At 36.7% G+C, this 13,393-nt stretch overlaps 1 protein-coding gene across 1 annotated transcript in view; it reads right to left on the bottom strand.

Annotated features, from left to right (window-relative positions):
- Positions 1-13,393, bottom strand: part of RNGTT (RNA guanylyltransferase and 5'-phosphatase) — a 168,778-nt gene that overhangs the window by 142,384 nt on the left and 13,001 nt on the right. Inside the window, exons 5-8 of the mRNA XM_085056366.1 lie at positions 10,365-10,440; positions 6,930-7,179; positions 1,463-1,572; positions 530-631 (exon numbers count right to left, since the gene is read on the bottom strand). Coding sequence (XP_084912492.1) covers positions 530-631; positions 1,463-1,572; positions 6,930-7,179; positions 10,365-10,440 — 538 coding nt within the window. The remainder of the gene's footprint in view (positions 1-529; positions 632-1,462; positions 1,573-6,929; positions 7,180-10,364; positions 10,441-13,393) is intronic.

The following is a 13,393-nucleotide window of genomic DNA, read 5'->3' as shown; positions in this document are numbered from 1 at the left end:
GTTTGCTATTAAACAAAAGGCACCCCTGCAATGAATGTAACAGAACTGGTGAGGGAGGATAAAATTATTGACTCTTTAGCTGACATGAACTGTGTGTTAGAACAAAGGATCACAGTATGAATAAAAAAAACCAAAAACACCTATGAAATGTCTCATATTACCCAGCTTCTGAAGGATCAATCAGAAGTTTTATTTAGCTTTTATAAATAAAGTCTTCAGCTTAGCAAACTCTTGTAATGCAAGATTATTCTAAGACCTTGATGGCAAGTCCTGGCTGACAGATAGGCAAGAGTTGGAGAAGAATAAAGGTGCTTGCCTATAAGAGTTAGTGTGTAGAACAGCTGCTAGAAAGAAACTTGGCCACAAACCTCAGCAAATGTTGGGCACCAAGACAGAATAAAAATTAATCTCTGGAGCCAGTTTTGTTGTTGTGCTTTGTCCTTTGTACAAGTAAATTCACTTTCCTGAGAAAATCCAAACTGTCTACCCAATTTACTGTGTGCTGCTTTTTCATTTAAAATGAACTTACCGGGTGCCGTCTGCTTTCCAGCTAACTTTGTATGGCTTCTGCTCCAAAAATTTAATATTTTGCTTGTCCATGGAAACAGGCTGTGCTCCAGGGAATCCAGTCCTAAAAAAACAAAAGAACCACGTTTATTAATCGTTCTGCAATAAATAGTCACACAAGGAAATACATTTTTTACATCAGACTGAATTCACACCTTGTACCAGACTTGTTGCAAGGTTAACTCTGAGTTAGAACATTTTCTCTGATGAAATATTTTGCAAGAGAAGTCAAAAGTCTATCTGATAAGAACAAGGTTATTTGCTTATAACAAAACACTAAATTATTTGGAACTTCAAAGATTTAACTTTGAAGAACAAGATAATTGAATTCAAAATTACAGGCACTATAAGCATCAACAAGTCAGGAAGCAGTGTGGATCACCAGCTTTGGAAAGATGTTAATGAAATTGACAAACTTAATCTTTGGAAAGATGTTAATGAAAAAGTTGCTTTTAATGTCTCTCTTTTTAAAACCAACATTAAAACCAACATTTTCATTAACATCGGACGCAAATCCAAGTTGGCTATAAAAATTACTATTATACCTCTATACTGAAATGTAATAGCATTGGTATAAATAAATCTACTGCTTGAGAAAGAGCTAAATTTTACACAAATAGCTGGACTAGGCTACATCTGGAATTTGAACAGCAACATTTTGTTATCTCAATGGAAAAACTAATTCTAGAATCTTGTTTAACATCAAAAACTGATCATTTCATTTCATAGTACAGTGCAAGACTTTCACTGCCAAGTGTCTTTGAGGCTTTTTTTCACAAACAGCTCACCCAAAAATGGTCTTTTTTCTCATTTTTACAATTAGCTGTTTTATTCTGCAAAATATAACACTTATTTCTAGATAGTACAAATAAGTAAGTTCTAAATATTCTCATACCCTTCCCATCCACAGAACTGCTGACACTTCTGCTGTATTCCTCCTAACTTTGGTTGCGTTGTCACCTGGGTCACACATTTAACTGTTATTCCTTCCAAGAAAATTGCACCCTAAATTCAAAAAAAAAAAAAAAATTTTAAAAAATAGTATTAAAGTCTTCATAAATCAGATCAGAATATGTCAATTCAAGATTAAGTCTGTTTTCACAACCCTCTAGAGCAGTACCAGCTTAAACATTCCTTAAAGATTTACCCTCAAATGCCTAGATACATTAGCTGAGCTTCACCAGGAAACTCACTGGTGAGCCATATTATAAACCCAGGAACTGAAATTACTTATTTATGAGGAAAAAATATAATTCTAAAAAAAAAGGCAATAGTAAGGCATAGACGTTACTTAGATGCTTACACTACTTAGCTAATACTCTCAAGAAAGTTGATCTAAGACAAACTTCTCAACAAAAGAGAAAATATAAACAGAAGGTTTGTAACACAATATTTAGGTAATATACTTTCATAATTTTATTCTCAATCTAAACTAAGTTATTAAAGTGGAGTTGCTATCCTGAATGCCCCAGAAATGCCTATGTAGAGATAAACAAAAAACTAAAACAAAACCTGAAAATAAAACTCTAAAATAACCTGTGCATTCTAGAAAAAGTTTGATGCCAAGCAGAATAAAAACAAATCTTGCATAACAGAACACATAAAAGCCATGAGGTCTACAAAACTACAAAATTAAAAATTTCTATGGAGATCTCAAATCGACCAGATTTATTTCAACAGCATCTCAAATAAATTTTTAATGCCACTAAGAAGATCAAATCATGACTATTTACCTGTTGAGCTCTGACTCCTTGCATGTGAAGATACAAGCAACAGATAAGAATCTGTTCTCTAAAACACTTGAAACTAGCTTTAACAAATCCAACTGCATACTACTGATGAAAGGAACTTTTTTTCCTCCTTTTCCTTTCCGCACACCATGGCACTCATCTGTTCTACTCCTGAGCAAGTCTAGCAACTAATTTGGCAAAAATTTGAAATTTTCATAAATTGGTAATTTTCTGCCAAAACAGTATCCTAAACTAGCTCACCATAGGATAGCTCAGCATTAGTGCCAGCACAAGGGACGCTGGAGGAAGGAACACAAGGAGTGCAGGGAAAGCAGGACCACAGTTTTCAGTACACCCTGCAGCTAAGATTGGCTCAGTCACATCACCAAATCATATTCTGAGAACAGAGCATCCTAAAGAAATACACTGGTTCATAACCTTAATTACCTTGAGCTCCAGAGACTTTCAGTGTGTCACTCACCTCACACTATTTACATGGCTACCAGCAGATGCAACAGCACGCTGGGGAGTGGGCAAGTGAGGCAAACAGCTACTCGTGCCTGGCCAGCACCTTGTCTGAATTCTGGTAAGTGGTGAAGAGCACCAGAAAACTAAGAAAGATGGCTGTGGCTTGCTTCTGTGAATAATGGCAGAGTGCAATGGCAGTATGACTGCTAAGACTGAAGCAATACAAAGGGAGCAGGAAAGATTTTCCAGAAAAGTAATAAACACAAAATTCGTGCTTGCCATTTGAAAGTGTTTCTTGCAGATTATCTGCTTCAAATATAATCACTAGCTAAGGCACAGCACTATGAAAACAAGGTGAGTCACTTGGGCATTCGTGCTCGGCTAACTTAGCACTCCAGGTTTCATGAGGACATTCCTTGGAAAAGGTGCTAAAGCTGAGCCAGACCCATGCAGTTTCTACACTACTGTTCAGCTAACAACACTTGTGGAAACAGGACACTGGAGAACATGATGCAGAGACTCTAGTTAACTCAGATCACCAGGAGCACATCAAGTCCTCAGCACTCATATTAAACCAAGGGTTGTAAGCCCTAAAGGACCCAAGAAAAGTACATGCACTTAATATCTACACTCTGCACAACCTTCACACCGTCTGTACTAATCAAGCCTGCCCCACTTGCCATGAATTTCTCCACCCATCACTTCAGCTGAAGGAGAAAAGGCAATGTGTGTCATCCTGTATTGCTTCAGATCCTAAACATCATTTGGAGGAGAGGGTGAGTGGCAACAGCCCCAAACACACACCTTCCTGACCCTAGTGGCTATTGCCAGGCCTGGATGAGAGCTGTCTTCAGCTACTCAGGCTTGATCGAGTGCCAATATGCTCAGAGACACAGGGAGTTACACTGATCAGCTTAGATTCAATTCCTAGAAACACAAGACCAAATCACAGTAACTGACTGCCTCTTGGCATGTAGAAACAAAAAAAACCCCAAAATCATAATGACTATCACTCAGCAGCAAAGGTGTTCAAATAAACATTTGGGTTCACAGTGAAACAGGCTTCACGGAACAGGAATTGCTTGCATTTGCCTTGGTTCGTCTTTTATTTGCTTATCTTGTCCTCATACAGGAACTCAGAAAACACAGGGCAGATGTAACTTCCATAAAACAGAAAAGTAACCCGTTTCAAAACCAGGTTCAGAAGAGTTATCATTTCACTAACAAAATGGAAGAATATATTGAGAAGAATCTGCAAGGTCTGGTTTAGGTATAAGACAACTAATTTATTTCCCCTAAACTTCCTATTAGCATATTCTTATTTTTGTGACATCTGTGACTTTAGTAACAGGGATATAGACTGGGATGGTAGCTTAAGATTCAGTGTTATGCTTCATTTTAAAAATGGGCTGGAAACAACACTCTGCAATTCAGTATAAACAAAGTTCTACAGTTAATAATGGATAAGAAATTATACAAACACACACTGGTAGATAATTAGAGAAAAAGACATGGAAGCAGCAAGAGACCAAAAGCTGAATTAGTATTGTTCTGCCTTGTAAAAGGCAATTATGTTGAGATATATAAACAGAAGTATTAGCCTTAAGACATGTGAAATTAATTTCTCCCTATTAAGCCTTACTAGGATGGCCTCAACTAGAGGCTTGCATTCAATTATAGGCACCACAGCATCAGGAAAACATGAGTCAACATGACAGAATACAAAGAATAACAATAAAGGTCAGTAGTACAAAAAATACGGCCTATAAGGAAAAAGTGAACAAATATGTGTTTAACATGGAGAAGGAAATGATACTCAGGTACATAAAATGGTGCTGCCAAATCAAAAAATAGTATTTTCCCCACATCCATCAAGATGCTCACAGGCAGAACAGTAAGTACAAGGGTTAAACTTTGCAAAAGATAGTTGGTTAGGCAGAAAAACCCCAAGTCAGTAACAATTAGAATCTATGTGGTTTGATAGTTAACTAATAAATATTATCCTCCCTATGTCAAATCATTTTAATCGCTTCCCTCTGTCTCACAGATGACCACAAGACACTGGCACTCAAAATCATGAAGAAAATCATTAACAGCCACCATCTCTTCCAGACTGTTTAAGATGTCGCCATTCATTTTAGAAGCACTGCATCTCACACCTTGTAATATTCAACTTATGTGGGACTAGAAGAGACAACATTCCTTAATAAACAGTGTAAGTTCCATTTGACCCATAAAAGGTTCTTATAATTCTGGCTCAGAATTTAAACTTTTTGTCCAAATTGCAAAATCAAGTTTTTTCTTTCCTGAAGTGAGATTCTAAGTGTCAGTTAATAATGTTGCTTCAAGGCTACAATTGATACTGCAAGCATGAAGTCAAAATGTGTTTGGATTTCCTGTGTGGTACCTCAGACTGAAGCAAGCAGATTTTGTGATACCTGTCAACTTCCTTCAGGTGATGACAAAGGAAACTGTAATGGCTTTATGTTCTAATGGTTCCTACGCTTTCTGAAGTGTAGGAAAGAAAGGCTGTCAAGATTTTTTGACATCAAAATATGGAAGTTTTAATGAAAAATGTTGCAGTAAAGTTTCTCACATCAAAGACAGAGTTTCCAAAATGGACAGCATACTAACTTCATTCCAAAGGCTAGCTAGCAGCTGTTTCTGACTATTCATTATCCAGGATGCCTGGAGCTGTCTCCTCCTCTACTACTAAACTTTTCTTCTGTCTCCACAAAGATTTAGGTCAAAATGAAAAAAATTCAAAACACTGCTACCTCTATAGCTGCCTCTATTTTTACACTGCCTACCCCAAGTCTTTTAGGAAAGACATGAAAGAAACAAAGGTGAAATCAACATAATGCTGAAAATTCAGCCCTTTAGACCGTAAAATAAGAGTATCTGAGCAAGAGGTATTTACCTGATACTCACTCCCCCTGTAGATTGCATATTTACAAGGAATCACAAATAGACTGTATCCATCTCTACTGAGTTAAGAAGCAGTCCCATCTGCCAGCCAAGAACCATGGTAAAGAATTCTGCTCGTTCTTCCTCTTCGTGTCAAAGAACGTTCCTTCAGAGCTGCAAAACTGAATTATACGAATATGCATATTAACTAGATTATTCTTTCTTTCATAAATTATCTAGCTCATAATTAACTTTTAGTTATTAATATGCTTATTCGTATAATTTAGCTTCCAGCTTTCAACAAAACTATGGTGGCAGATAAGAAGAAGCCTGGAAAGCCAGCATCATTCCTGTCAAATGGACCAGCTGAGTTTTATACCAGATGAAAAGAGGCTGTCATTGTAATTCATCATAACACCTCAGTTCCTAATGCATCAAAAGGCACATCAAAAACACAACTTTAAGATTCCAGCTCCCCAGAAAAATATTTAGATATCAATGTTTTACTGCAAGGCTAATGGAGGAAAGTGGCCATATCCCTGAATATACTTTTACTATGGTTTTTTACAGTGTGGGGTATTTTTTATTCCAGATGAGGGACAATTTGAAAGTTTTCAAAGTTCATCTTGTTTCTTTAGACTGGATTTTGCATTCCTCTCAGGCTAATATTTTCCATACTCCACCTGTAAACCATGTTGACCAGCTGCAGTAACAAAAAAATGCTTTTCCACAGCATATTTCAACATGAGGACTTCCAAGTGTTTGCAAACAAACACACCTCAGCACACAAGTAAAATAATCCAGTATTATGCAAAAAAAACCAAAAACAACAAATTATTTTTGCACTCCGCAATATTCTAGCCTACTTTATTTGTAAATAAAAAAGAGTCAGACAAAAAGGAATTTGAGGACAACTGAACCATTAGTCTTCAAATGATAAAAATATTTCTTTGTACTTGAGTATTAGTTCCATACTATGGTAACTACAGTAATTTATTTCATCAGATTATGGAGATGTATGGCAAAAACCACAGTAAGTGATCAGTCATATTTCTTGTAATTATACAGCTAAAGCAGCTTTGAACAAAATATGATTTCAATGCTGCCTTGGGTTTTTTTAAACTCATATTGCTTTTTGCTAATCCAGTTCTCAAGCCTACAAAATTTCCCAAAGTAATGTATGATGAGGTAATTGATGAGTATGAGGTTACATAATTATGTTTAGCAATTAGAATATAAGCTCCAAATCAAAATTACCAGTTTTAGGCGTTCTTTTCTCCTCTTGCCAAAGGAAGAGCTTGACGATCCAGGTTCTGATTCTTGGCCTCCAGTTTTACCATTATCATCATCCTCCTCTTCATCGTCATCAAAGCACCATTCTGGAAGCTCTGGTGGTGATGGTGCATCATCTTCATCACCATAACGACGATATAATTCCTTCAAATAGTCACCTTTATAAATACCTGGCGGTCTAGCCTGAGCAAAAGTAGCCACAGCAGCCTCAATACTGTAAAAAAAAAAATTGAAAATCACTCTGGATGCTTAATTTACATGTCTTACTTATGTCATGCTTTACCAAACATAAGAATTATTGGGACTCAATTATTTGGAATTCTCAATCTGTATTGAGAATCAATACAAATTTTGAAGTGGCAATTGCAAAAACATTCCTTATACTTGAAAGCCCATGCTTAGATCAGTCTGGTAACAGTTGCTCCTGGACAAGACTTTGTACAGCCCTGTAGGCACTGCAAATGTTCTCAAGTGACTGCTGCTAGGCTGCTTTGAGTCCTTACTGTGGCTCATACTAGTCTGCTGATCACCCAGATAAAACTTTTATTACTGCTACAGAGAAGAATGGGTGACACACAGATAATACCTGAGGATTGAATGAGGACAAAAAAAGACCAAAGAAACATATCAACTAACTTAACGAAGAACAATGCAAATGTTCAAATTCAAATATGGCTACATTTTTCTACCCTAAGAATTATCTTTCCTCTCATTAGAGGTTTTGCCCTCATACTGGGAAAAATCATCCAAATCTTTTAAAATAACTTCTCTTTCCAGAAGTTTCTCATAAGAGCACTGTAATTCAGAAGCCTTTTACTATGCAGATAAAACTTTAAACTTAAGTGCTCAAATAAATTGAAGGCTGGATCACAAAAAAAACAAAAAACAAAAAACAAAAAACAAAAAAAGAACCAGCTATGCATCTTTACCAGCCAGCTGGAAAACTCTCCAAAATATACAACAGTGAGCAGAGCACAAGGGATTTATTGTTACTATTTTCATAGATCCTACGAAAATATTTAACCAAAAACATTGGACATAATCCTCTCTTCTATTTATCATGGCTGTGCAGAGTAGTAATGCTCCATTGATCAACATTTAGAAATTTTGCTAAATAAAAGAGAGGAGAAACTACAAAAGGTAGAACCCTTGTTAGGCTTCTTGACAGGTACGTATCTTAAAACTGGAACAAAAGCACATACTACACCCCGTGATATTTTTTTTTCAGATATTTAATTCAAAATGCTTTTTTTTTTTTTTTTGTCTGACCTGTACAGTATGGGAAGGAGCCTGAGAACTCTATAAGGTAAATTTCCCAGAATAGACAGAAACAGTGTCTACAAACCAGTAAGTTTGATTGACTCTTCTGGTCTTCATAAGAGGAGAAAACAAGACGTTTTCCAGAGTGAGACTATCACATGGTCTCATTTCAAAAATGACAGTTTAAGAGTCTGAGTTACTCAGAAGAACCTTAGAAACCATTATGTTTTCTAAGACTCCCACTTTCTTTCTCACAAGACATTTTTTACTTTGCTATCTTTCTTAAATTGTTTCACATCTTCTGTAATGAATGCCACTGAAAGCTCAAAACAAACCAAAAGTGATGGGGTCTGAAAAATGCTCAAATTTGTCTCTGATGATATTAAAGAAAGTCTGTAATCTTCTGGAATAGATGGCAATGAAAGCTAAAAGAGGTGGCACAGATTTCAAGTACAAAAACCTAGCTGAAAGAAAACAATTTTCCAAGTTCTAGAAACAAAGCAGTCTTTGGTAAAAAATGAGTTTTTGAAAAGAGAACCAAGTAAGCTTTCTGACCACCAGCTGAAGAGCTTCCAGGCCTTTCTTTAAACTAACTATAAAATTTATCCCAGTGTATACAACACATCAGCAACATTCCTACATCATATGCTTAAGGAATGAATACAGATGGATTTTTCCATCAGGAAGATCTTATTCCCTCATTAGCAAGTAACAGTGCCTTGTTTTAAAGAATGATACAGCAAATTAGATTTATCTAGAGATAATGCTCAGCATTAACTAGCATGTTGCCAAAATAATTTCTTTGTGGACATTTTTCCGCACAAGGTGATATCTGGACGTTCCATTAAAAAAATATGACAGAGATGAACAAACTTGATACAATTAACTATCTGAAGCAAAAAAAAAAAGACATAGTTGTTAAGTTTCAAGGCTTTTCCCACCAATGTTTGAAAATACAGAAGCTTCATAAAAGCAGGAGATCCAAATAGGTTCAAATGCCTTTCCTCTTCAGAACAAAGGATCAGTTCTAAGTCTAATTATTGCATGCTATTTTTTAACTGTCTGATTAGAAGCATACAATTTTTTTAATTCATGGGAACTAGAATCATACTATAAAGACATTTGTGTCTATGTCTACTTCCTATACCCAGCTAGGATCCTACAAAGATTCAACCATCCACTCCTAATGGTGCTCTGTCTTTATTCCAAGCCTACTAACAGATGGCAATGACCTAGTTCTTTGCAAACAGCTTGCACATGTATGCTAAGCATAATAACTGTATGTCCAGTCACAAGAAAATGCTGCAAAAGGAGCAGAATTTTCTTCACTTGTAGGACCACATACAAGAAATATCATCAGAACACTTAAGGGACTTGTCAAGAAACATGACTTTCACAGAACTCTGTCAACAAGGAAGTAGTGTTTTCCAAATAATACCAGACATGCAAAAGTCATGTTCACTAGGATGGTACGGGCATTGTTTGGTTTGGGGGTTTCTTTTTACACTATGGTTACCTGAAAAAGGTAATCACTCTATATGAAGGCACCAACACTTTTAAAAGACAGAAAAACTGGGTGAGTGTATAGTAGCATGCTGTAGACTTTCGTCAAAAAACAAGCTGGGAACAAGGACTTTGTTAGCCCCTATCCTTCAGAAGTAAGTCTGTTACTCTGCTGTTACTTTAGCTAATCTCTTCAGAACTCAAAAAAAAAAGGCCAAAAAAACCACCACACACAAACCTACATGAAAAAGATGAAAACGTAAAGGAAATAATCTTTCATTAATCTCTGAACATTCTACATTCTTCCATGAATCTTTGAACATGTACATTCTTACTTAAAATGTGGGACATGTCACAGGGAAGAGACACAATATAATATATCCACTGCTAAAGGCCCACACACAGCAGGTACAGCTGACTTTTTGACCTACCAGACCTGAAATTCTTGATTGCAACAGGCTAAGCTACCAAGGGATGAAAAATGTTAATATGGGCTGTTTGCTCAAGGTTGTTAGGCAGCTATAAAACAACAAATAGTGAATACATTAGGATAGCTGTCAGGACAATGAGTGAAACATACTGAAGAACCCTTTGGCCACATTCCACAAATCCCCAGGAACTAAAATTCTAAGTTACCTCCAGTCCAACTTCTCGACCAAAAAGGCACAAATCAAAAATCCAGTTCTATTGAAACCATGTGTACAATGGACGCCTAGAAAAAACAAGAAAAGGGCATAATCACTTGCAAGTGGTTTTAAGAAACATATTTAGCATCAAAAGTGTGGGTTTGGATCCTTCCACCTTCATCTGTAACATTAAAGGGTTATCTTCCTTCCCATCATGGCAGCACAGACCACACAAGGCACATAAGCCTAAAAGGCAATTTACTACATTCTTTCTGCAAATTAGCAGCAGCAGAGGCATAGGATACTTCAGTTCATGCCAATCAAGAACACTAACTTAATGCGATTGAAATATGGCTAATACAGATAAGATTCCCAAATCTGCTCAAATGCTTGTCAAAAGGCAATGTAATCAAATTCATTAATTGTGCTTTTAGTGGATTCAACAAGCATGACATTCATTTCATACCATCAGGCAAAAAATCATATCCAGATTACCTTACCTCAAAATTGAAAGCAGTGCCAATAGACCACAATTCTATCTTAAATTCACTATTACTGTGCTAAGACCAGACTTACTAATTAAAAAGAAAAAAAAGAACCTACAAAAAGAAAACTATACAGCACTATAATCACTTTGAATTACTTATCTTTTCAATGTGAGAAAAAAAGAATTAAGACTTCAGCCTCTATTTCACTGAACTCATCCCCAGTGAAAGGAGGGATAAACTGCCAAATGCATTGCATTTTTTTTCTCTCAAGGCAACAGCACCATCTAGTGATAAGCAGACCAGCCTGAAAATTTGTGCTATTAAAAATGTCATGAAGGATTCAGGCAAGATGTTGCCTCTTCCTCCTGCTTCACGTTAAATTATAAATATCATTAAAGTTTCCACTAGCAGCAAGAGCAATTGTTCCTAACACATTTTTCAGTTGTTACCATAGAATCATAAAATTGTTTAGGTTGGAAAAGACTCTAAGTTCATTGAATCCAACCATTAACCCAGCACTGCCAAGTCCACCACTAAGCCATGTCCCTAAGTGCCACATCTGCACAGCTTTAAAATACCTACAGGGATGGAGAACCAACCACGTCCCTGCACAGTCTGTTCAGTGCTTGATAACTTCGCCCGTTGCTGAAGAAATTTTTCCTAATTCCTAAACCGCCCTGATGTAGCTTTAGGCCATTTCCTCTTGTCCTGTCACTGGTTGCCTGGGGAAAGAGTCCAACTCCCACCTGGCTACAACCTCCTTTCATACAGCTGTAGAGAGTGATAAGGTCCCCCCTAAGTCTCCTTTTCAACAGGCTAAACACCCCCAGCTCCCTTAGCCACTCCCAAGAAGACTAGTGCTCCAGACCCTTCACCACCTCTGTTGACTTTCTCTGGATACACTCCAGCATGTTAACACCTGAGCACCAGTGCCAAAGACCAAGGGACAGTCATTTCCTCATCCTGCTGGACATTGGCCTTCTCAGCCACCTGGGCACACTGATGGCTCATGGTCAGTAGATCAGCACATCTAGGTGCTTTTCTGCTAGGCAGCTTTCCAGCTGCTCTTCCCAAAGCCTGAAGCATTACCAGGGATTGTTGTGACCCAAAGTGCAAGACCTGGCACTCAACACCATGAAGCAAGCCACTTGAGCTTTCACTCATTTCCTCATTTCTCTACCACAGCTAGTAAAGTAACAATTCACTTGACACATATTCAAACAAAATGTGAATATCTATCTTTTTTTTTTACACTCCTCTACACTACAAATGCAAATTTTCATAATTGGAGAACCAAAAAGTACCTACAAAAAGTAGACCGATGGAAAAAAAAAACAACTTTAAGTGGGTAAAAAGATGTATCAACTGCAACAATATTTGGTTTTGTGCCTGACCCACCAAGCTTCCCTTCTTAATAAAGCAAGGCAAAAATTACAACTAATTTTTTTGATTCATCATTTCTAAGCATTTAAAAATACTAAAAACTGCGTAACTTGCATCAAATTAAATTAATTTTAGCTTCCTTATATAATTTATTCCTAGTAATCATTTCTCTTTTCAGTTGAAGCAAAATTTTTGCATGTCACTTCCTTAAGGTTGGCAGGCATACTCTTGTCCTTCACGCTGCAAAAATAAAGTTTCCTTCCTATATTGTTCTAGATTAATTGAAAGTTTTGATCACTTATCATTCACATTTCAGTCTCTTTTCATATCTAATCTTGACACTGAGAATAAAATTGCACACAATAGCTATCACTAACTCCTGCAGCTGTTACTGCTGACGAGAAGGTTAAGTCAATAATTTCATAAACATGACAAAGATAAGAAGCATCTCAGTATGAGACCAATGGCTTGGAAGAGAAAGATTGCACAAGGTGCAGAACTATCACTGCTGTAGACTGCTCTCACTTCAGATAAAAACATCTGCCATACCAGTCTCTCTGATGCTCTGTCAGAGGAAACACGTACCCAAAATGAGAAATTTCAGTAATTCACAGAAGGGAAATGGGAAATTCCAACATTTCTCTTTTACTATAAAACAACTTGTTACTCAAAAGTTTAATCAACATATATTTTCTTTCTCACTCTTTCTAACTGACCTTTTTCCCCTATAGGGGTGAAAATCCTAAATAATGGAAAAACATTCCAAAATTCATCAAAGCCAAAAAATTAGTGATTCAGCACTAAAAATGGCAACTTGTAAGTTGAAATATCAGGCAAATGGGTCTGCTATTTATAGGATATCACTGTCCTACCCACGCACTATATAAATTGCTGATCATAACCACCATTTCAAGTTCTAAAATATTATTAAAGGACCAAGTGGAAAAACTGCAAAAGGAGAGTGAAAATGAGGAATTGCTAAAGGAAGGTGAGTGGGATCAGTCACCAACAATATCTTGGTTCTAGTGCAAGTTTTGAAATACTGTTGGTGACTGATTCCACTCACTCCCATCTAGCAGTTCCTTGTTTTTTAAACCACATAGTTGTGTAACAGTTCAGAGAAGAACATGCAGAAGTCTGTGCTAGCTTCAGCTGAGGTAGAGTTAAT

This window comes from Lichenostomus cassidix, chromosome 3 (assembly GCF_008360975.1).
Source record: "Lichenostomus cassidix isolate B80296 chromosome 3, HeHo_3.0, whole genome shotgun sequence".
NCBI lineage: Eukaryota > Metazoa > Chordata > Aves > Passeriformes > Meliphagidae > Lichenostomus > Lichenostomus cassidix.
This window is presented reverse-complemented; position numbering and strand designations above follow the sequence as displayed.